The following is a 25040-nucleotide window of genomic DNA, read 5'->3' on the forward strand; positions in this document are numbered from 1 at the left end:
CAGCCCCCAACTCCTCGCATAAGTCAGCCACCTGCTTGGCCTGCAAAGAAATAGTGGAGGGCCCACAAAACATCCTGTCTACTGTCGGATCCAAAAGACAATTAAAATCCCCCCCCCCATATAATAATGTGCCGTGTTCCAAAAGCACTCAACTTAGAGAAAGCACTAATCAAAAATTTGAGGGGATGCACTAGAGAACAGTAATCATTTAAAATGCCATGTTCCTCCCCATGTATCAGGGCTTTAAGTATCACGAACCATCCCTGCTCATCTTTCACCAGCTGTAATAATGTGAACGGAAGATTTTTCTGGATAAGTACTGCCACTGTTGCTGCTGCAGTCTCTGGTATGCCTGGTGCTCAGGGGAATGTCCTCCCTGCTGCTGTTTGCTTGCTCCTTTTCCCTTTGGCATCTTTCCCACTCCCAAATATTAACAAATATGTGTTCTGTAAGATTTTAAACCAATATTTCCACCACATAAGTTGGCCAGGGATGGCAAAAAACACCGGTATGCCTTGGCTGTTAGGCAGAGCTTGTCCACAGCAGATGTACAGAATCGCCACCATCTTGCTGAGTCCTCAGCTCATTTGATTTTAACCTCAACTCTACGGTTCTGTGACCGATGATGACATCTCACCCTTTTGCTTATGAAGAATCTACCTACCTCACTTAGCCTTAAAAACCTTCAAAGATTCTGCCTTCATCATCTTTTGAGGAAGTAAGTTTCAAAGAAACACAACACCCAGACATAAATAAATTCTCCTTATCTCTGTTTAAATGAGTTACCTATTTTGATTTTAAAACGCAATGACAACTAGTTCTCCCACAAAGAAACCAGCCTTTCTAGATGCAACCCATGAAGTTCCCTCTGGATCTTTCATACTTCAATCAATCAAATCACCCTTTATGCATTTATACTTCAGCAGATACAGGTCCAGTCTGTCCAGCCTTTTCTCAACAAACGTCCCATCCATTCCAAGTATTGATCCAGTAAACCTACTTTGAACTGTGTCCAATGCATTACAGCCTTCCTTAAATAGGGGGATCATATAGAAGTATGATGGTACACAGTATACAAAAGTTAAATCCAGAATTCCAGTTAAGGTAAATCCAGATTCAACTGTCAGAGTAGGACCCAGAGCTGGTAAGAGGACAATTTAAGCTAATGTTCAGTCAGGGAGAAGCTTGTAACGTGGTTCATATCAGAGGGAGGAGGAGATGGAGAGATGGAGTTTTATGGAAGAAATCCCAAAGTTGAGGACATGGACAATACTTCTAGACTAAATGAATCATTGTCAAATAGAGTTTCATTTAAAGGAAAGCCAGTATGAAATTCTTAAGACAAAATGAATTCATTTTGTTGGAGTGTTTTAATGAGGTAACATGGAGCTGTGCTGTAGATGTGGTGTGCACACAGTCTTCTAAAAGGCATTTGATACAGTGCTACATGAAAGATTTTTGAACAAAGTTAGAATTCATAGAACAAAAGGGACAGTAACAACATGGATACAAAATTTGCTGAGTGACAAGAAACATAAGTAATGTCCACACAGGGAAGACTTGTAGTGCATTTTCAGTTTACTTTTCCTGTTATATATTAATGATGTAGAGTTTGGTTTAAAAGGGTACAGTTTAAAAATTTGTAAATAATAATGACAGTTGGAAGCATGTAAACTTTGCAGGAGGACAGAATAGAGATTCAAAAGGGCATGGACAAGTTGGTGGAAAGTGTGGCTAGATGGCAGATGAAATCCAATGCAAAGAAGGGTGGTGATACAATTTGGAGGGAAGAACATGGAGAGGATTTAATACATAGGATAACTGTAAAGACTGTACAGGAGTAGAGTGATCGGGGTATAAGAGCACAAATAAAGGTGGCAGAACAAATTGTACCCCTATTAATAAAACTCAGGGTGCAGAGTGAAAAGCAAGGAAGTTAAGCTGAATTTATATAAGATACTAATGTAAGGTTGGCCTCAACTGGAGTATTGCATCCAACTCTGTATCACACTTTCAGAGGGATGTGAAAACATTAGACAGAGTGCAAAAGAGGTTTATAAGAGTATTTTCAGGGTTGAAGAATGTCAGTAATGAATCTGGGACTGTTCCCCTTAGTGAAGAGAAAGCTCAGGTGAAAGTGGGTACTGCAGATGCTGGAGATTAGAGTCTAGATTAGAGTGGTGCTGGAAAAGCACAGCAGGTCAGGCAGCATCAGAGGAGCAGGAAAACCGACGTTTCGGGCAAAAGCCCTTCATCAGGAATGAAGAGAAAGCTCAGATGAGATATAAATCAAAATTTTCAAAATCATAATAGAGCTGGACAAAGTAAATTGGAAGAAAGTGCTCCCATTTGTGCAACAATCTAAAACACAAGGGTACTGACTTAAAGTGATTAGTAAATGCAGCAAAAATGAGAGGAGGAAAAGCTTTTGCCCACACATGCTTAGGGTATGGAATACTTTGTCTGAGAGTGTGGAGGAGGTGGATTCAATTAAGGCATTCAAAAGCGAATAAGATAATTGTTTGAAGGGAACAATGGGCAGGGTGTGGGAGACGACAGAAGAATGACAGTGAAATTCTAATTCCAAGAGCATCACACACATGATGGGTTGAATAGCCTCCTTCGGCACTGTAATAATTCTCTAAAAACTGAAGGCACAGCAACCAATGTTGGAGTAAAGGGAACAGAAATATGTATGAGGCCAAATGGGAAGACAATTAAATGTCAGCATATTGTACTTACTGATTAGGCACTGCATAAGTTAGATCTAGTTAAAGGATTCTATTTTCTCAAATCAGGTTAACTAAAGTCAAAAATAAAGCTCTGTCCACATTGCACCATTAGGTGTGGTACAGTATTAGGTATATACTGAGTAAACCTCTCTCTACAGTGTATAATCACACTCTCATGCAAGTTGTACAGTAAGGTTATTTGTAAATGAGCTCCAATAATGTACCTCAGCCCCAACATCAGGCCACCAGTCATTTCCCTCTCCAAATGCACCGCTAGATTCCTGCATCATGTTGACTATTTCGTCCCAAATTTGGGACTTGATTGAATTGTCATTGGTCTACGACTGGCTCGTACCGAGAAACGATATGGCAGCGTGTCCCTTTAGTCAATCTGCAGTACTTACACACATTGTACAGGGTTATTTCGGGCGCATCTTTAAATTGCATAGGTTTTACCCTAAAACATAGTTTAGTCAAGATGTGAAAGGAAAACAATATTCAATGCGATCTGGAGTTTAGGCATCACGTCTCCCAAGATAATTTCCAGTATTGCTTCATGCTTTAAAATATGAAGACAGCAGGTGAAAGCGGAACTCCAATTGTGGAAGTTTGTAACTGTTCCAATGACACCTGCTGGGTTTGTGAAAGGAGCACAATCCCCCACCTAGAGACTTCTTTTCTCTTCAAATGCAACTGAAAACGGTGAAAGGGGATCTCTACCCAATAAAATCGTGGATCAGAAAGGATGACCGCTTTGAGCTCAGTGAGCGGTGGATGAAAATCAAATACTGGCTGGAACTCGAGGGGTTGTACTGTCGGCGGTCAATACCACTACTCCACTGCACTCTTAGGGGCATGACCCATCACCAGTCTCCAATCTCAGCTCATGGGCACTGCCCTCTCACCTGCTCCCCAGCTGCAGATACTGTTGCCTTTCCCCGAAGGTGAAGGAAGCCATAATCCTCAGGGTATGCCCAATCCTCCGCAGGTTGTCCGGGACCAAGCTCCTCTGCTCCAGCGGTCTGACACAGGAACCTGCTCAGAGTACCCGGGGGTAGGAGGAGCCACTGCAGGGAGAGGCGCATTCAACTAGCCGAGAGAGAGGGCAACGGGCACCAATGGGACAGAGTCAAGCCCCTCATTTCTTGGCTGTTTTGGGAGCAGGTTGACAGAATTGGCTAGAAAGACCTAGAGCTGTCATCGAAACAAGAACAACCAGTTCGTGACACGCACAACCAGATTCCTTTCATTTCCTGATTTGGAGATGCCGGTGTTGGACTGGGGTGGACAAAAAAAATCATACAACACCAGGTAACAGCTCAACAGGTTTAGTTGGAAGCACTACTCCTTGATCAGGTGGTTGGGGACTGTACTCCATACTCCAAGGAACAGCGCTCCCTCCGAAAGCTAGTGCTTCCAATTAAACCTGTTGGACTATAACCTGGTGTTGCGTGATTTTTAATCGTTCATTTCCCATTGCTGATATACCTCACATAGCTTGCTCACAATCTAAAAGCTGCAACACGGTCAACACTAGCAACTCCCAATCCCAACAGCTAAACATTCGACAAAAAAAAGTTTGTACAAATTATTTTGCTGTAATCTTGCCATAAATTGAGACTTGGGGAACTGCAGATGCTGGAGATCAGAGTCGAGAGGGTGGCGCTGGAAAAGCACAGAAGATCAGGGAGCATCCGAGGAGCAGGGGAAATCCGACCTTTAGGGCATAAGCCCTAGACTAGCCTAACAGAACCTCAATTTAGTTGAAAGCCAGTCTAATCCTAACCAAAATGGACTCAGATCTAACTAAACAAAAACAACATGCTGAGGATGCTGGAACTCTGAACTAAAAACAAATTGCTGGCGAAACTCAGCAGGTCTTCCCAAGAAGTCATTCTGGAACAGGGAATGCTGAAGAAACTCGGCAACATTTGTGACGAGAGGAACAGATTAATGTGCCCAGTCCCCTTTGGCTCTTCACTGAATTTCTCCCTCCACAGATGCTGCCAGACCCGTTGAGTTTCTCCAGCTCGCTTTTTTTTTGTTATTCCAATCTCAGCACACCGGTCACCTAAACAAGCACTTACCTTTCTCATCCCCAGAACATTCCAGGATGCAACTCCAGGTTCCAATCCAACCAGAAAGGCTGCAGCAAGTATTTTAAGAACACACCTCCCTCCCACCACTTGGTGAGCATACCTGGGAAAGAGTGGTCAATTATGTCTTGCCACATTCCTTACTAACCCAATGATAAATCAGCAGCTGCTCCAAGATGAGAAAGATACAAACGATGGAACAGTGAATATTTTTGGATGCATGAACTTTAATTGAAAATGAGGATTAATTGAATCAGTGGTTAGCACTGCTGGCTCATAGAGGCAGGGGCCTTCGATTCCATTTTTGGATGACTGTCTGTCTGTGTGGAGTTTGAACATTCTCTCCATGTCTACCTGGGTTTCCTCGGGGCGCTCTGGTTTCCTCCCGCAGACATGTGCACGTTAGGTGGATTGGCCATGCTAAATTGTCCACAGTATCCAGAGATGCGCACGCTAGGTGGGTGACAGGGATAGGGCGGGAGTCTGGGTCCGGGTGGGATGCTCTTCATAACTTTCCCGCAGTGTAGGGATTCTATGATCCTGGATTAACCAACTCTCATCACTGTGAATTGAACTGACAAAATTGTGCGCCTTAAAACGTGAATGGAATTTCCTTCCAATCAGCCGCAATAATTATTAAAATGATTTGCATTGCATACAATATCCGGAAAGGGGGGGGGGTGGAAGGGCACATTCTTTTTCAGACATAGGAGTGCTGTAACTTGATACCCAAATCAGTTAAAGCACGATGTAGAATAAAGCTTCCAATCCTCCCAGGTCAGGCACAGCATGGGTTACAAAAGTAAATTTTCTGCCCCAGTAACGTCGGTTCCAGCATTTGTACGTTGCACGTACGTGATATTGTTCCATTTTCCACAACAGGCATCATTTAGCCTGATATTGCCCACTTTAGCCGTACATTTGGAGCTTTTTAGTTCTATGCAAATTTTGGGTCCCATATTTGAAATAGTGTTTCATTGTACTGTATTATCCATTGTTTTCTGTTTGAGTTTCACTGCTTTCAGTACAGGTTTAGCCAGATTTTTACGTCAGGCACACTATGTTATCACAAGCGCACGCTGATCAGATTTTTAAAAAGCATTCTAGAAAATAAAAAGTTATTAAATTTTCACAGCTCCACCATTCCTACAATATTACTCCATGACTGTTTCTTCATGAATCGATGCAAAACCTGAGTAATTAAAACTCACCTTAGATGCTTGGGCTCCACTGTCAAATGAGAATTGACAGAATCGTGCTGCATAAACGTTGCTCAGGTTATACCCCATAATGCAAAGGTTTATGAAACATAATACGCTTTCTTAAAACAAACTGTCACAAGGAACTTGTAAAATTACATGTACAATTTAGCAGTCATATCACAGAAACTGCACATTCTCAGTAGAAAGGTCACAGCACCAGAATCCACACCATCACCTATGAGAAAGCCATTGAAGGCAATAAGATCCACATCCAGTCATCCTTCAGTAGGAGAAACTTTTAGGGTATGGGGTAGAGTTTGATAAGACTCTTGATGTTACTGCACAAAAAGAAATGTGATGGAATATTCTCCACTTGCCTGGGTGAGCTATAATATCCTAGACAAAGAAGCCCACTGATCAACACACCATCCAACACCTACAGCATTCGTTCCCTTCTCTACGAAGTGGTCCAGTGAGCACTATCTGCAAGGCACACTGCTCATTAAGGGTTCCCTGACAGCACCTTCCAAACCCATGGCTTCGATCACCCAGAAGGAGGACAGCAGATCCTTGGGAACACTGCGCAATATCAAGTTCCCATGCAAGTCACACGCCATTCTTAGTTGGAATGGTTTTTGTTACTCCTTCAGTCACTGCATCAAAATTCTGGAACTCTTTTCCAAATAGCATTGTAGGTGTACCCACATCATTTGGACTGCAGCAGTTAAAGAAGACAGCTCACCACCACCTACTCAAGAGCAATTAGGGATGGATAATACATTCTGGCCTAGCTAGCAATATTCACATCCTAAAATCAAGATTTCACTTCACAACTGGTATTTAAGAGAAAGAACCTGTTCATCTTTACAAGTATAATAATGTAATTATAACATGTAATTATAACACAGACAACAGTAAGCAATTCAGTCATTTTTGTAAGCATACAATTTTTTAAAATGCTGATTTACTAATTACAGGTTCCCAGCATACACCCAATAACCCACTTACTATGTGGCAAAGTAACTGAATGCAGGGAAATAACAACTTAGCCCATCCTGTCCCTAAAAGGTAGCCACAAAAGTTACTGAGTAGAGAATATAAAGCGTACAACTTGGCTGCTTTTGCCTTTTCCTTATGCAGGTGGGCTAAGGCCAATTATAACAACTCCTTGAAGTATGAGCACACGATGCAGAGAGTACTGATAGAATCTTTCATACTGCATCCCTTATAGAAACACTTTGCATTGTAACAACCCAATGAACCATCAGGGTGTTTTACTAAGTACTTATCCTGAAAGAACATAGTTGCAAATCATCCTGAGAATATTCTCTAACACCATGGTGCTGCATAAGTGAACGCTGTCACAAAGAGATGAAACACCTTCTAAGTATGAACTCATTACTCGGGTATGACAGAAGCATAAAGAAAATTAACGTTCACAATCATGTACTTTTATTATAATCAAGTCCACAGAATATAGGCAGACACAATCATGTTATAACCTAGGCAGTTTAGCCACTTTTTCTCAGACATACACAGTACTTTGCCTTATACATCCCTCATTTACTTGAGGTCTTCTCTCCCCATATGAATACAGTCCAAGCTGCCCTTTCCTCTTTTGCTGTGCAGCTACATTTGTGCTCGTTCCCGTTGTAGTCTGGAGTTATATGTCCGTGATACTGTGTTCCAGGCATCCATGTATCGATCCATACACATTGCTATACATTTCTGAAAGACATGGTTCAAAGAAAAGTATTAATCCAATTCAATGCACAGGGATAGCAAGTGGCTCCAATTGTATATGCTGAGGCTGACAAGATCGACACACAAGATCCCATTTCCTATTAGACCAACTTACACCAGAAGACATAAGACTAAGATCATGTCAGGTCCATGGTGTGTGCTGGAACAATTCCATTACAATCTAAAAGTCACCGGACAGCCACCCAATCCTATACTGTACAAAGCAAGAAAATTATATTTTCAAGAACAATGTTATGTGAATTTAATGAATGCTTATCATTTTCTTCCATGAAAGCAAGAGACCTCAGAATAAAAACTATTTCTCCAGACTTCCATCACTTACTTAAATAATTCATAACCATCACTAGGCAGAGTATGTGTGATATTATTACAAGCTGAAAATTCCAGGAGTTAGCTGCTGTAGAAAATACAAAGTGAACAGGTCGCAGTAAATGCTTCCAGTTTGGCATTTGTTCAGGAGAATTAGGAACATCTGTTCTTAGTGTCAATGGATCAGTGTCAATAAGGTGATAACCGCATTCCTGGCCAATGCATGGCAGCTCTTTCTGTGGCCATTCCCCTCAGCAATATGTATAACGTTTTGGATACTGCTGGTGGGGACGGCCTACCAGGGGAAAGCCACTGTTGTCAGGTCTCTGGCACTGTGGCTCAGAAGGGAAGGGAGAGAATAGAAAAGCGCTAGTGGTAGGGGACTCAATAGTTAGACAGATTGACAAGAGATTTTGTAGTCAGGAATGGGAATCCCGGAAGCTATGTTGCCGCCCCACTGCCAGGATCCGGATGTCGCCGATCAGGTTTACAGGATTCTGAAGGGGGAGGGTGAGCAGCCAAAAATTGTGGTACATATTGGCCCCAACGATATAACCAGAAAAAGGACTGAAGACCTGAAAAGTGATTGCAGAGAGCTAGGTTGGAAGCTGAAGAACAAGATGGATAGAATAGTGATCTCAGGTTTGCTACCGATGCCATGAGATAGTGAGGAGAGGAACATTCAGCGAGTGCAGCTTAACACGTGGCTGTGAGGCTGGTGTAGGAGGGAGGGCTTCAAATACCTAGACCATTGGGATGCCTTCTGAGGAAGGTGGGACCTATACTTGAAGGACAGGTTGCACCTGAACTGGAGGTGTCCTGGGTGGGAGATTTGCTCATGTGGTTCGGGAGGGTTTAAATTAGTTTGGCAAGGGGGCGGGAATCAGAGCTACACATCTGAGATGGAGGGTAGTTGTAGATGGGGCAGTGACAGGATGTAGTGAATCTATTGGGAAAATTTCTCACATCATGAAACAAAGGGATCGGTTAAAGTGTGCCTGTTTTTAACGCAAGGAGTGTCAGAAATAAAAGTGATGAATCTAGAGCATGGATCAGTACTTAGGGCTATGATGTTGTGGCCATAACAGAGACATGGGTTTCACACGGGCAGGAATGGTTCTAGATATTCCAGGGTTTAAAAGGTTTAAAAAGAACAGAGGGGGTAGAAAAACATGAGCATTGCTAATCAGAGGGTGCATCACAGCTACAGAAATGAAGGTTGTTGAGGAAGGTTTGTCTTCTGAGTCAGTATGGGTGGAAGTTAGGAACAGCAAGGGAGCAGGCACCTCAATGGGGGTTTTCTACAGACCCACTAATAGCAGTTGAGAGATTGAAGAACTGATAGGCCGGCAGATTTTGGAAAAATGTAGATGGAGTAGGGTTGTTATTATGGGTGACTTCAACTTTCCCAATATTGACTGGAACCTCCTTAGTGCAGATGGTTTGAATGGAGCGGTTTTTGTCAGGTGTGCTCAGGAGGGTTTCCTTAATTAGTACATAGACAGGCCAATGAGGAGAGAGGTCATTTTGGATTTGGTGCTTGGCAATGAGCCAGGAGAGGTGTCAGGTCTTGCAGTGGGAAAACACTTTGGTGACAGTGACCACAACTTCCTCACATTTACCATAGCCTTGGAGAGGACAAGAAGCAGTTACCAAGGGCAGATATTTAATTGGGAAAAAGGAAAATCTGACGCTATCAGACAGGAGTTGGGAAGTACAGTTTGGGAGCAATTGTTCCACAGGAAGGAAACAGTAGACATGTGGAGACTGTTTATGAAGCAATTGTTGTAAGTGATGCATGAATTTGTCCCTCTGCAACAGGTAAGAAGGGGTAAGATTAAGGAGCCTTGGATGACAAGAACAGAGGAGTTTCTCATCGAAAGGAAAAAGGCAGCTCATGTAAGGTGGAGGTAACAAGGGTCTAGCACAGCTTTAGACGATTATAGGTTTGCGAGAAATGAGCTCAGAAATGGACTGAGGAGAGCCAGGAGGGGGCACGAGAAAGGCTTGTCAGGAAGGATTAGGGAGAACCCAAAGGTATTTTACTCATATGTGAGGAATAAGGGAATGACCAGGGAGAAGGTAGAACCGATCAGGGATAGCATAGGGAACTTGTGTATGGAGTCGGAGCAGATAGGGCAGGCCCTAAATGAGTTTTTTGCTTCAGTTTTCATTAAGGAAAGGGACGTTATTGTGAATGAGAACTTTGAGGAGCTGGGATTCAGGCTTGAACAGGTCAAGATTGATGAAGTTGCCGCATTGGAAGTGTTGGCAAACATTAAGGTTGATAGGTCCCCAGGGCCAGACCAGATTTATCCCAGGCTGCTCCAGGAAGCAAGAAAGGAGGTTGCTAAGCCGCTGGCGAAGATCATTGCTTCCTCACTCTCCACGGGAGTCGTACTGAAGGATTAGAAGGAGGCAAATGTTTTTTCTCATTTCAAGCGAGGCAATAGGAAAATCCTGGGCAATTACAGACCAGTCAGTCTTACATCTGTGGTCAGCAAGATTTTGAAAAGAATTCTGAGAGACAGGATTTATGACTATTTGGAAAAACAATGTGATTAAAGGCATTCAGCATGGCTTTGTAAGAGGCAGGTCATGTCTCTCAAATCTTATTGAGTTCTTTGGGGTGACAAGACAGGTCGATGAAGGTTGAGTAGTGGATGTGGTGTATATGGACTTCAGCAAGGCATTTGATAAGGTTCCCTATGACAGGCTCATTCATAAAGTCAGAAGGTATGGGATACAGGGAAATGTGGCTGTGTGGGTTCAGAATTGGTTGGCTGACAGAAGATAGAGAGCGGTTGTAGATGGAAGGTATTCTGCCTGCAGGTTAGTGTTGAGTGGTGTCCCGCAGGGCTGTTCTTGGGCCTCTACTCTTTGTAGTTTTTATAAGTGACTTGGATGAGGAGGTTGAGGGGCAGGTTAGTAAATTTACATATGACACAAAGGTTGGAGGGGCCGTTGATAGTATCGAGGAGTATTGCAGGTTGCAGCGTGACATAGACATGATGCCCAGCCAGGCTGAGAAATGGCAGGTGGAGTTCAACCTGGATAAATGTGAAGTGATGCCTTTTGGAGGGCAAACTTGAATGCTGAATATAGGATTAAAGACAGGATTCTTGGCAGTGTGCAAGAGCAGAGGGATCTTAGTGTTCAAGAACATAGATCCCTCAAAGTTGCCACTCGAGTGGAAAGGTTGTTCAGAAAGCATATGGTTTTTTGGCTTTTATTAACAGGGGGATCGAGTTTAAAAGCTGCAAGGTTTTGTTACAGTTCTACAAGTCCCTGGTGAGACCACACTTGGAATTTTGTGTCCAGTTCTGGTTGCTCTACTATAGGAAAAATACAGAGGCTTTGGAGAGGGTGCAAAGAAGGTGTACCAGGATGCTGCCTGGACTGGAGGGCGTGTTTTATGAAGAGACATTGACTAAACTCTCCGGAGAGAAGGAGGAAGAGAGGTGACCTGATCAAGGTATGCAAGGTAATGAGAGGCATGGATAGAGTCAATAGCCAGAGACCTTTCCCCAGGGCAGGACTGACTGGCATGAGGGGTCATAGTTTTAAGATAGTAGGAGGAAGGTATACAGGAGACGTCAGGGGTAGGCTCTTTACGCAGATAGTTGCACATGCATGGAATGAGTTGCCAGCAGTGGTGGCGGAAGCAGAGTCATTAGGGACATTTAAGCGACTGCTGGACATGCACATGGACAGCAGTGAATTGAGGGGTGCGCCGGTTAGGTTATTTTATATTATTTTATTTTACTTTAAGATTAATCCTCGGCACAAGATCGTGGGCTGAAGGGCCTGTTCTGTGCTGTACTTTTCTAAGTTCTATAACATTCGTTCACTTGTGGAATGGGTAGCGGTATTTCCTTTTTACCACGAGGGCTGGAAGCTTCGCATATTTCACAGTTGGATGTTGGATAACTGAACTTCTGCTTTATATTGAAGACTCTTAACAAAACAAATACTCAATAGGAAAAGAATTTGTAATTTAATAAGCTGAGTGGAGTATGCATGTAATAGAACAATCCTGTTACATTTTCATGTATACCACACTGAGCAGATTTGAACTTATGGAGCTCAGTTCCCTAATCTTAAGTGTTCTGGAATGTGAATGTCTCATTACCCTTACAAACTAGAAAAACACAAAGGCTGAAACTGACATAGTAAGAAAGGTGGAAGATATTCGTGTGTGTGTGTGTGCGCGAGAGAGAGAGAGAGAGAGAGAGAGAGACTACACTCTTCAGTAAATTACATTCACTGACTGAAGGATTAAAGGGACACAGAGAGAAAGGGAGAGACAGGACGGAAGCTGGCGGAAAGATGAACTCTGTGGTCTAATTTGAGTGTACACTTGCTTCTTATGGATTGAATATTTGCATGTCGTTCCTTGGAGCTCGAGATCTGGGCATGTTTTATTGGTTTTTCCACCACTTTTTAAATAATCATCAGAAAACATGGATGTGTTACATGCAGTCCCTTCAAGTCATGTTATAGACTGTAAATAGCCAAGGTCAGCACTAATCTGTGCAATATCCATTGGTAGAAAATATACCAACATAAAAATAACCTGCCTATTCCAACCTCTTTCTGTCCTTTAATTAATCCTCCTTTCGTGCTGATATGTTACTCTAACCTCATGAATCTTTATTTGTGCAACAACTTCTCATGGATCTTATCAGATAGTCTCTGAAAATTCAAACATACTGTACACCCACTGGATCCCAATTATATACCCTGCTATTTTTGTCCTCAAAACAAACTGTCAGATTTGTTGTCATTTCATAAATCTGCGTTGACTCTGCACAACCATTTGATTTTAAATGTGCCCTGTTACCACTTCCCTTGTATTGAATTCCAGCATTATCTCAATAACTGAATGGCTTGTACTGCCATATTTTCTCTCTCCCTCTTTTGTTCAAGAAGCATTACATTTACTACCTGCCTATCCACTGAAGCAGTCAGAACTTGGCAAATTTTGGAAGATCATATCAAATCCATCTCCTATCTTTACAGTTGCCTCTTTTAGGGCTCTAGGATGTTGACCAGTTGGTTCAAGTGAATTCTCAGTTTCCACTTCTGCTAACGTCTCTTTTTTAAAAAAAAAACTAATATTAATTAAACTTCTTCACTGTCAACAGACTTAGCTATTTCTGTGCTTTTATGAAAGTTATGAATACAAACATCTTTTATGTTATATGTACAATGAGAAACGTGACATTGTTATCAGACAAGAATCAGATCCTACTTTCTTTTCCATATTTCACAATTAACAAATTCAAATGCAAGACAGTGCCTGTTGTAGAACACTTCTTGACATACTTGATGGGAATTTTTTTGAGGAAGAAACAAAGATGACTCATGAGGGCAGGGTGGTAATGTCTATATGGACTTTAGCAAAGCTGTTGACAAGGTCCCTCATGGCAGGCTGATACAAAAGATGAAATCACATGGGATCTGCTAAGATGGATATAGAACAGGCTTACTCACAGAAGACAAAGAGTAACAGTGGAAGGGCATTTTGTGACTGGAGATTTGTGACCAGTGATGTTCAGCAGGGATCAGTGCTGGGACTCCTGCTATTTGTAATATACAATTGATTTGGAGAACATAGGTGGCCTTATTAATAACTTTTGCAGACAACACAAAGAGGTAGTGGAGCTGCAGATAGTGAGGATGATTGCCGCAGGAATCAGCAGCCAAATGGACAGATTGGAGACTTGGGCAGATAAACGGCAGATTTAGTTCAACCTGGACAAATGTGAGTTGATGCATTTTGGAAGATGTAATGCAGGAGGGAAGTATACTGTAATTGGCAGGATGCTTAGTAGCATCAATGTAGATGGGTCAAGGCATACAAGTCCTTGGTTTCCTTAAAATGCCAACACAAGGTGGTCAAGAAGACATGTGGCATGCTTGTCTTCATCAGTCAGGGCATAAAGAAAATGGCAGACCATATTGCAGCTGTACAGAACTCTAGTTAGGCTATATTTGGAACATAGTGTATAGTTCTGATTGCCAAATTACCAGAAGGATGTGGAAGCTTTGGACAGGGCATCAAAATGATTTACCAGGATGCTGCCTGGCATGGAAGGTACTAGCTATGAGGAGAGACTGGACAGTCTTGGTTTGTTTTCACTTGAATATCAAAGGATGAGGGGCGACCTGATAGAAGCTTACAAAATTATGACAGGCATGGATAGAATGGATAGTCAGAGTCTTTTTCCCAGGATAGAAATATCAATTACAGGGAACACAGGCTTAAGGTAAAAAGGGGTTAATTTAAAGGAGTCATAAGAGGCAATTTTTTTTTTTTACAAAGAGGGTGATAAGTGCCTGGAATACGCTGCCGAAGGTGGTGTTGGGAAGGGATACAATAGCAACATTTAGAGTCATATGATCATTCAGCACGGAAACAAACCCATCGGTCCAACCAGTCCATGCTGAACATAATCCTAAATTAAACTATTCCTGCTTGTCTGCTCCTGGCTCATATTCCTCCAAACCTTTCCTATTCATGTACTTATCCAAATGTCTTTTAAGCATTGTACTTGTACCCACATCCACCACTTCCTCAGGAAGTTCATTCCACACGCAAACCACCCTCCGTGTAAAACATTTGCCCCTGATGTCTTTTTTAATTGTCTCTCCTCTCACCTTAAAATGTGTCCCCAGTCTTGAAATCCCCCATCCTAGGGAAAAGACAACTACCATTAACTCTATCTATATCTCGCATTATTTTATAAACTTCAATCGGTCACCTCTCCACCACCCATGCTTCAGTGAAAAACGTCCCAGCCTTTCTTTATAACTCGAACCTTCCATACTTGGCAACATCTCTTCTGAACCCTCTCCTGAGAGATTTACTGATTTAATCCATTCGTATCAAAACAATATAATGTAGATGTCAGGGTTTTACATGTTTTCTTAAAAACTGACAAGTTATATTCATTAAATCTCTTTGAAAGAGATTTATAGTTGACGATGCTTATTTTGATGCTATCAATCAGTTGCATGCAAGACCAGTTGCATTAAAATTGATTATTCTTGCTGTAGTTACACAAATCACAGTGAAAGTTTTATTGCCTGACATTTTACATCATTAAATATTTGACTGTTTTCAGGATTCCAAACAGGTTTGGTTGTAATATTCCACATATTCTGGCATGAAAAATGTTCTTCAGTTTTTGGTTTAAACATTTTGAGCTATTGAGTGATGTCAAATCATGTTAAATCATCTAAGAATTTTTATAATATTGAGTCTCCATGAATGATCCCAATGTAAGAAAATATCAGGTTCACCAGAATACAGCTTCCTGAATAGTTCAGTTAAAAATGTTATCCTTACAGGACAAAAGCAGTCAAACTGATTTTTTAAAATTAATATTAATTAATATTAAAGCTCTTTAATCCAAATTTACTGGCATTTCCTTATTACTTTGAGTAAAAAATGAGGTCTGTAGATGCTTCCGGAGATGCTGCCTAACCTGCTGTGCTTTGACCAGCAACACATTTTCAACTTTTATTACTTCCCAATTTAACATGTAAGTTCAAAAGGGAGAAAGGTTCAGTTCCATTACACGGATTTAACAAACTAACTCACCACAGGCTCAAAATCTCCCATTGATAAATAGCAGAAAGGTATGTTTTCTCTGTAATGAGTAACCCAGAAGTGAAATCATGGGAATACGAGGGAGGGTCAAGGTTGTTAGAGAAATGACCAATGCTCTCACGTTTGGATGGGTTCGTGAATGCCATGAGTTTTAATTTGATTTATATCAGGCAAACGTTGTCATTGATATCACCAAATACTTTAAAAATTTTTTTACAGCTTTTGTCTCACTAATTACAAATAGTGGTGCTTGATGTTACTAAAATTAAAATAATTCTAGAGGTGAAGGAGCACGTGACAGACTGTTCCCTGGGAATGTGGTACACACAAATCTGTCCTCAGTGTTGAATATTAGCGAGGGTGCATGGAGGTACAATCAGAAGCAAATTCATAAATCTCTGGATGACTTGGCTTCACAGGGGAGTAAAATGAAGTACAGATCTGCAATTGTTACAAGTGACTTAATCACAGAAGTAACCACAGGGATGAGTTCCCATTTCAATGATGCCAAGGCAAGAGATATCACTGAATAGGTGCAGGTTGTTCTGATAATAAGTAAGGACACAGCCAGAAATTACAGTCCACATTGGAACTAACATAGATAAGGAAAAGGTTTGTCTTACAAGTAGACTCTCAGGAATAAGAGCAAGATTAAAGGTATTCATTTTTGGAGTACTGTTAATGCACAGAAACAAGAAAATAATATGGTGAGGATATGAATGGAGAAATGGTGAACAAGAGTGGCTTTAGCTTCCTGGGGCACCAGGAACACTTCCAGGTCAGGTAGAAACCAGGATTGCACCTGAACAGAACAAGGAATAGTATAGAAAAAGTTCAAGGATATTTAAGAGGCAAATTGACAGTTACATGAATAGGCAGCCACGATTTGGAGGAGCCGGTGTTGGACTGAGGTGGACAAAGTTAAAAATCACAACACCAGGTTATAGTCCAACAGGTTTCTTTGGTTGCACTAGCTTATTAAGTGCTGCTTCTTCATCAGGTGGTTGTGAAGCAGGTCCATAAGACACAGAATTTATAGCAAAAGATTACAGTGTCACACAGCTGAAATGATAAACCTAGATTAAGTCTTTCATCTTTTAGAATGGGTTTGCTTGTTTTTTATCTTTAATATGTAAATCCCAGAGCGTCTAAGTCACTTTCTCAAGGTAACTTCAGGTTTTCTAACAGAAGGTGCCATATCCGCTCAGACGATGCATTAAAGGAGTGAGGTTAAGGTCTGTCTTTGTCCCAACTTTGAGTCAGACTGGTTTTATTTCTAAAGTGGGGTTTATAGAATACTACATGGATTGACTGTAGGTTATGCATTCTTTGAGCAAAATAGAACGAATCTGCAAATATAATTCTGCAGGTGCAAATTCACCCCATAAACTTATACGGCTGCGCGTTCAGGAGAGACAGAGTGAGTGTGTGCATGTGCTATCCTTAAGGCTGGGCACTTTGCTGCAAACTATGATCTGGTTAAAATTTATTGATTGTTTGAAGGTGAGAAGTGGAGGTGTAGGGAAGGCCTTGGCGAGGTGCTCATTCTCATCGATAACGTGTTGCAGGCTGAGAATAACATGGTGCAGCTTTTCGGCTCCCGGGAAAACCTGGACATCGAAGGGTACCCTATGGGTTGCGACCCATATTTGTCTCCTGAGGTGGTCATTACCATTTCTCACCAAGTCAGAACTGGCAGTCGATGAGTTGACCTGGTGACCAGCCTTCAGGACAACATCGATCACAATATGGTACAACCCTGTCACGGCAACCGCTGCAAAGTGAATCAGAATGTCAACACGGATTCCACCTTTACATGTAGGAACACCATGTACGCAACAGTTACTCATGTGACTTGGCCAACGTTGTCCATCTCATATGCTGCAGAGAAGTATGCCCTGAGGCATGGTAAATTGGCGAGACCAAGCAGATGCTACAACAACGGATGAATGGACACCCCACAACAATCACCAGGCAGGTGTGTTCCCTCCCAATCGGGGAACATTTCACCGGTCAGGGACATTCGGCCTCGGATCTTCGGGTGACCATTCTCCAAGGCAGACTTTTGGACAGGTAGCAACACAAAGTGGCTGACCAGAGGCTAATAGCAAAGTTCAGTACCCATGAGAATGGCCTCAATGAGGACTTTGGTTCATGTCACACTACAGGTGACCCCACTGCGCGCGCGCGCGCACGCACGCGCAAACACACACACACATACACACTCTCTCTCTCTCTCTCTCTCTTATCCAAACACATACACACCCACTGCCCCTATATTTACACACATACTTTACTAAGCTTACACACATGCAAACTCTCACTCTCTCACATGCACTTATCCAAATGCACACACACTTTGTCTCTCCTGCACGCATACTCATATAAGTTTATGAGGTGAATTTGTAACCACAGAATTATATTTGCAGATTCGTTCTATTTTGCTTAAAAAAAAATGCATAACCTACAGTCAATCCATGTAATATTCTATAAACCTCACTTTAGAAATAGAACCAATCTGACTCAAAGTTGGGACAAAGACAGACTTTAACCTCACAACTTTAATACATCATCTGAGCGGAGATGACACCTTCTGTTAGAAAACCTGAAGTTATCTTGAGAATGAGACTTAAAAGAAGTTCTGGGATTTACATATTAAAGATACGAAACAAGCAAACCCATTCTAAAAGATGAAAAACTTAATCTAGGTTTATCATTTCAGCTGTGTGACACTGTAATCTTTTGCTATAAATTCTGTGTCTTATGGACCTACTTCACAACCACCTAATGAAGAAGCAGCACTTCAAAAGCTAGTGCTTCCAAATAAACCTGCTGGACTATAACCTGGTATTGTGTGATTTTTAATTATGAATAGACAGGAAATAAGAGGGCTCCAGACTGTGTAAAGGCAAAAAGTTTTAGTTTAGAAAGACTTCATTTGTCGGCGCAGCCTTTGTGGGCTGAAAGGTCTGTTCATGTTCTATATTATTTTTTGTATAAGTCATAAAGTATTACCTGTTCAGAATTGTCCAGTGAACTTCCTGGCTTGCCGATACACTTTCTGAAACATTTATCAGTCATTCGCTGAAATGACACAAAACAAAACATCCTTACTCTGTGTTTCAATTCCACAGTGACGCAAGTGTCTATGTACTCTTAATAGTTTGCTTACAAAGATATCCCCACGTACGATTCTGAAACTGAAGCCTGATAACATTGCTCAAGGTAAAAATAAGGATGGCAGATGCTGGAAATCATATTCTAGATTAGAGTGGTGCTGGAAAAGCACAGCAGTTCAGGCAGCATCCGAGGAGCAGGAAAACATTGCTTAAGATCAGAGGAAGAAAGATCAAAAGCTTGACCGTCCAAAAGTACCAGATCTCTCCACTTCCTTGTTCCCTTAAAAAAAATGCATCTCAGTCCACCTTTTTGGCCTATTCTTTAAATCCCTTGTTCACTAGTTCAGCATCTATCATACTTATACTAGGTTTGTTTTATTCATTTATGGGATCACTGGCTAGGGCATTTATTGCCTATCCCTTATGGCCCAGGACGGTGGTTGGGAGTCAACCAAATTGTGGAGCTGGAGTCACATGTAAACCAGACCAGGTCAAAATGGGCAGATTCTTCTTCCTAAAGGATATTACTGAACCAGATGAGTGAAATGCCTGGGGTAATATTTCTGTTGAAGATGCCATATACAATAAATAACCATTGTCTAATCTCAGCCAGGATGGCCACTGCAGGGCTGTAATTGTCTCAACAGTTTTGTAATAGGGAACAGTAAATCACTGCAGTTACTGCTCTCAATCTTGATCCTTTGATTGTCACGGGAAGTTAAGTAGGTGTGGATCATGTGTGAGTCAGTATCAGTTTGGGATTGAATAGTCTTCCACAATCATTGTCTAGACTCTCGTTATACTAGCTTATTTTGATGTAGATTTGGTGCCTCAAAGACATAATAATAGACTTTTGGTGTGGCTATGATTCATGGATGAAAATATTTTGCAACACACACCTTTTGTTAGTTTTTATTTTATTTTTTCTGATGCCCTTTCCAAATTCATCTTGTCCAAAAGAGGCCACTGTTGTCATTTCTTGTATTATTGATAAGTGATGCAGATTAAGTAAGACAAATTTAGCTTTCTTGAAAATCACATATAGCTCAGTCTACTACAAATAATTATGTATGCAATCTCCTGCTAGCACGTTTCTGCACATGGCAATTACACACATGGTTTCATCTTGGTCCTTGGTTTATCAGCTTTGAACTTCTAAAGCAACAAGATTACATCCCCTTCACCCTCAACTTCCAAAATACAATTACATACATTGAGCGAAAATATATATACATTAGTGTAGTTGCAAAATTATTTATGTAGAAACAATGAGTGATTTAAAAATCCAGGAGTCTATACAATATACAGGTGGTTCGACAATCTTTCCAGACTGGTATGATTTCTGCAGATTTCGACTTCAATCTCATTTGGTAGTATTTAATTTGAACTTTGCTAAAAGGAATCAATAACTCAAAGCTTTTCATCATGTACTCATTAGGAATAGGACACAAGAAACAATTTAAAAAGAATCACAAATTTATGCAGCATGAGAAAATAAACTTTGATTGGTCACGGTGTTTCCATGGAAATTAAAAGACTGGTAGTCACCATGACCCCTCTTTTACCAATGCAAAACAATATCATGTATAAATGAGTTCCTTTTGCCTGTATAAAGGTCATAGCTAATTGATGACATCCTATGTGAATGAGATAAACCATTCCTCCTCATCCTTTTGCAGACATTGACATAGCTTGCCACAACATCCACCTCCATGGCCTTTCCTCTAGCGTTACACAGCGTGGTGGGACTGCAAATATCTGGTTCCATTCTTGTCTTACGATTCACACGAGAGAATTGCCTGTAGTTCTCTTCTTGCTCCAAAACTTTATGTCTGCACCTAATCTTAGCCTCTGCCTATTTCTACTGCATGCTGGCTGTCAGCAACATTATCCAACAACACAACATTCATCCTGATATATATAGTAGCTCAGCACCACCACTGTCTCTAAATTCTTACAGTGCATGCCTGACATTCAAAATTGTTTCGACATAATATATGTTAAAGAGACAAAGACATTATCTTAATTTCCCACCCTGCATATTCACTGTCCACCAGGACAGGGTTACATCAGTGCCCACCAACTGGGAACCGGAATTCTAGGGAACCATCTGAGCTTGGGTTGGGAGCAGCACTGGGTCTGTGACTTGCTCCTGGCCCTGCCTATCACCGATTCCATCCCAGCAAAGTAAATGGCTGTTTGTAATCATGGTATAATATCTGATGTCACACATCCAGCCATCTCTAAGATCGTTTACTTACACAATGCCACACTGCACTCTGCCTCAGCTTAAATGCTGCTAAAATCCTCAAAGCCCCCTTTACATCTATACTTCTTAACCCTCACTTATACCAATGGTTCTAACTCTCTGCATTAATTAACCACAATATCCACCTCCTTCCACTCAAAACAGAGACTGTGGCATGGTGGTAATATCACTGGTCCAGGAGTCCACAGGCCCAAACTTTAAATGTAATAAAAACGTAATTAATAAAATCTGGCGATTAAAAAGCTAGTCTCGGTAATCCTGAAAATGAAACTAGAATCAATTGTTATGAAAAGTTTGTAAAAATATGAAGGTATGTTGTGAACAGGACACATTGAAGTTGCAGATGAATATGGATCAGTTGAGTCAGTAGGCAAAAATATGGTAGATGGAATATAATATGAGGAAATTTGAAGTTATTCACTTTGGCAGGAAGAATAGAAAAATTAGTTGAATGGTAAAAGACTGCACAATTCTGAGATGCAAGGAGATTTAGGCGTTCCAGTACGTAAGTCACAAAATGTTAGCATGCAAGTACAACAAGTAACTAAGGCTAAAGGAATGCTATTACAAAAGGTATTCCTCAGTTATATACAGCATTGGTGAGACACCTTGAATACTGTGAAGTGTGAACTACTTACTTAAGGATGTAAACACATGGAAGACACTTCTTACGTTTACTTGACTGAGGGTTGTCTCATGAGGAAAGGGTAGACAGCCTAGGCTTGATTCAGTGGGAGTTTAGAAGGGTGAGAAGCACTTCTCTGAAGTCAAAGTCTCTGAATAGAGGCTTCTGTGAGATGGTGGTGACATTCCTACCTCTGGACCACTAGTCCCAAGTTCAAGTATCACCTGCTCCAGAAGTGTTTAATAGCAGGACTGCATAGTGGCTCAGTGGTTAGCACTGCTGCCTTGCAGCACCAGGGACCCTGATTCGATTCCAGCCTTGGGTAACTGTCTGCGTGGTGTTTGCACATTCTCCCAGTGTCTGCGTGGGTTTCCTCCAGGTGCTTCTGTTTCCTCCCACAGTCCAAAGACCTGCAGGTCAGGTGAATTGGCCATGCCCATAGTGACAGGTGTATTAGTAGGGAGTAGGGGAACGGGTCTGGGTGGGTTATCCTTTGGAGGGTCAGTGTGGACTTGTTGGGCCAAAAGACCTGTTTCCGCTCTAATCTAATCTAAAAACATCTCTGACCAGGTTATTAGAAAGGATCTCCAAGAGCCTGAATGGTTTTTCAGAAAAGATGAAAACTTTTCTCTCATGAGGTTGTGACTTGTGGAACTTTCTGCCTCAGAAGATGGTGGAGACAGATTCATTAAGCACTTTTCAGGCAGAATTACCGACAAATTCCTGTTAAGCAAGGGATTCAAATACTATCTGGAGTGTATGCAAATATGGAATTCTAAACACATACAGAATGCTGGAACAGGCATGCAGAGGCCAATTTGACTACTTCTGCTTCTAATTTATATGCTTGTGCAGTGCTGTGATTAATTGGCCTAGCAACTAAAGATGGGGAACAATACTGAACTTGATTGTGAGATCCATATGCCATTTAAAAAATAATTTTGATAATGCCATTCACAACTCAAAGTTTGCACCTTTCTTAAAGGGACACAAGACATTTTTGGTGTAAGAAACCAAATTAACCAGTAATATTTGGTTCTGGTACTAATTATGCAAGTATGTTAGGCATGCCTTCTGCTGCTATGGTTGTAACTCTCGAGTTCCTTCATTGGCACTCTTTCCTCCTTTCAGACACATTTTATATCCTTCTGAAGAAGGATCACTAGTCTCAAAACGTTAACACTATTTTCTCTCCACAGTCAGATTTGCTGAGTTTCTCAAGCAATTTATATTTTCGTTTCAGATCTTCAGCATCTGCAGCTCCTTGTTTTATTTCACTCCTTATATTTTACCTTTTTTGACCTTGCTGTAGTTCATTGACCTTCGTATGTTTTACTTGACTCAAAGTCACATGTTCTTTGCTATACCTGTGAAGCTCTTTAACAATTGTTACTCCATTAGAGAGCCTAATAAAGGACAATCTGATGAATTTTTCGGGACATCACAGTATTACGAAATTGAAAGTTCCACTCGTCAAAATAAAGAAAAAACGCCTGCAACCTTTCCCCTCACTTCCTGGTTGCCAACTTCTGTTCGAAGGCGAAAGTATATAGACAATAGGTACAGGAGTAGGCCATTCTGCCCTTCGAGCCTGCACCACCATTCAATATGCAGATTCCTGAGATGCTGCCTGGCCTGCTGTGCTTTGACCAGCAACACATTTTCAGCTGTGATCTCCAGCATCTGCAGACATCATTTTTTACTGCAGATTAGAGTCAAGGTCCTGATGACAAGGGCTTTTGCCCGAGATGTCGATTTTCCTACTCCCCGGATGCTGCCTGACTTGCTTTCCCAGCACCACACTCATCTTGATTTAGCTTCTGTTGGGGTTTTTAATGTCCTTGTCCCCCACGTGCGATAACCCAGGAATGACCTCTGCCCTCACGACACCGCGTGTATTACGACATACACAACACGAAGACCCGCCCCACGACGCCATGGATTCCCATTGGTCAGACCCCCCTGTCAATCATGTCGCGGGATGCTGTACGTTGACGAGGAAGGTAACTGGAGGGTGGAGCTCCATGGAGCCGGGTGCTACTGTTGGATAATATTTAGCGCCTACCAACCTGTAAAAGTTCCTGGGCGTTTGCGACGGCGATTTGTAGCTTCACCTGCTCCATGATCATCCCGGAGTCCACCTTCCCTCCGCCAGGCCCTCCTGAAGAGAAGTCCGACGAGAAGCTGTCCATTCTAGCGAGGCCCCGCGAACCCTGCTGCAGCAACGGACGGAGCGCGAGAATGGCGGATCGGCGCGTGCGCGCTGAGTGCAGGCTGAGATTTGAGAACTACAACTCCCAGACTGCACCGCCACATCCGTTCAGTCACATGACCTTGTCTATCAGCATGGTCCCAGTTACTTATTAGGCAAAATAAGACTGCAGATGCTGGCAACCAGAGTCTAGGTCAGTGTGGTGCTGGAAAAGCACAGCAGGTCAGGCAGCATCCGAGGAGCAGGAAAATCGACGTTTCGGGCAAAAGCCCTTCAACAGTCACCTATATAATACTCTCATTCCACTGCCTGCGTTTTGTTAGGGGAGAGGGAGAAAGTGAGGACTGTAGATGCTGGTGACCAGAGTCAAAAAGTGTGGCGCAAGAAAAGCACGACACAGCTTGTCAGGCAGCATCCAAGGAGCAGGAGAGTCGATCTGTAGGGCATAAGCCCTTCATCAGGATATTCATTAGGGCTACCCTGGTCTTGTTATCCTTGTTGGGTTTCACTGGTGGTGTTATCCTGGTGTCATTTGTCTAGCTAGGTTATTCTGCTCTCATGTTTCTGTATTTCCTAAGTTTTGAAGAAAACTGGAAATGTAATTCTGGTTTTCTTTCCACAGATAAACATAGAAAAGTACAGCACAGGCCCTTTGAACATAGAAAAGGCCCTTTGGCCCACTATGTTGTGCCTAGCACAGCTAACTTCCTCCAGTTTTTTCTAATTTTTTTGTGTAACTTGGACTCTGTCCTTGTTCCAAGTCTCACTAACGTATTTTAAAAGTTTAAATGACTTGAGTTATCCTTAACTTGAATTGGGTGCAATAAGTAAGTCAAACTGGATGTAGTACTCGGTTATTAAAGTTCATGTTTGTGAGGAAAGGAGTAAGATTGACTTAAGTAGATGAGTTTTCTTTAATTGTTATCTTGTACATCCATATATGGTGAAATGCTGCAGTCTAACGCTTTCTGCACTGAATATTTAACTTTTTCAACAAGCTGAAGATGGGAGTGTGGTGGCATTAGCAGAAAGCACAACATCCTGTAAAGGTCAAAAGGGGCACACCTCTGGATAATTGTACAACTACATGATGG

At 41.7% G+C, this 25040-nt stretch overlaps 2 protein-coding genes across 4 annotated transcripts in view; both read right to left on the bottom strand.

Moving 5' to 3' along the window:
* LOC132828852 (dedicator of cytokinesis protein 7-like) overlaps positions 1-3970 on the bottom strand; it is a 206242-nt gene extending 202272 nt beyond the window's left edge. For all 3 annotated transcript variants that reach the window (XM_060846007.1, XM_060846006.1, XM_060846009.1), the window contains exon 1: positions 3638-3970. In XM_060846007.1, coding sequence (XP_060701990.1) covers positions 3638-3690 — 53 coding nt within the window. In that variant the 5' untranslated portion in view covers positions 3691-3970. The remainder of the gene's footprint in view (positions 1-3637) is intronic.
* Positions 3971-7459: 3489 nt separating this feature from the next.
* timm13 (translocase of inner mitochondrial membrane 13 homolog (yeast)) lies at positions 7460-23990 on the bottom strand. The gene is made up of 3 exons (XM_060846204.1): positions 23804-23990; positions 18737-18805; positions 7460-7758 (listed from the first exon to the last, which is right to left on the bottom strand). The coding sequence occupies exons 1-3, from the start codon at positions 23924-23926 to the stop codon at positions 7660-7662; spliced, it is 291 nt and encodes a 96-aa protein (XP_060702187.1). The 5' UTR covers positions 23927-23990; the 3' UTR covers positions 7460-7659.
* Between the last annotated feature and the right edge of the window lie 1050 nt (positions 23991-25040).

Source organism: Hemiscyllium ocellatum, chromosome 28, assembly GCF_020745735.1.
Source record: "Hemiscyllium ocellatum isolate sHemOce1 chromosome 28, sHemOce1.pat.X.cur, whole genome shotgun sequence".
Lineage (NCBI taxonomy): Eukaryota > Metazoa > Chordata > Chondrichthyes > Orectolobiformes > Hemiscylliidae > Hemiscyllium > Hemiscyllium ocellatum.

Coding starts and splice junctions, on each gene's coding strand:
- timm13 (XM_060846204.1), bottom strand. CDS start 23,926: ATGGACAGCTTCTCGTCGGACTTCTCTTCAGGAGGGCCTGGCGGAGGG. Junction 18,806..23,803: donor ACGCCCAGGAACTTTTACAG/GTTGGTAGGCGC, acceptor GTGTCATTTCAG/CGAATGACTGATAAATGTTT. Junction 7,759..18,736: donor CACTGGACAATTCTGAACAG/GTAATACTTTAT, acceptor CATGTCTTTCAG/AAATGTATAGCAATGTGTAT.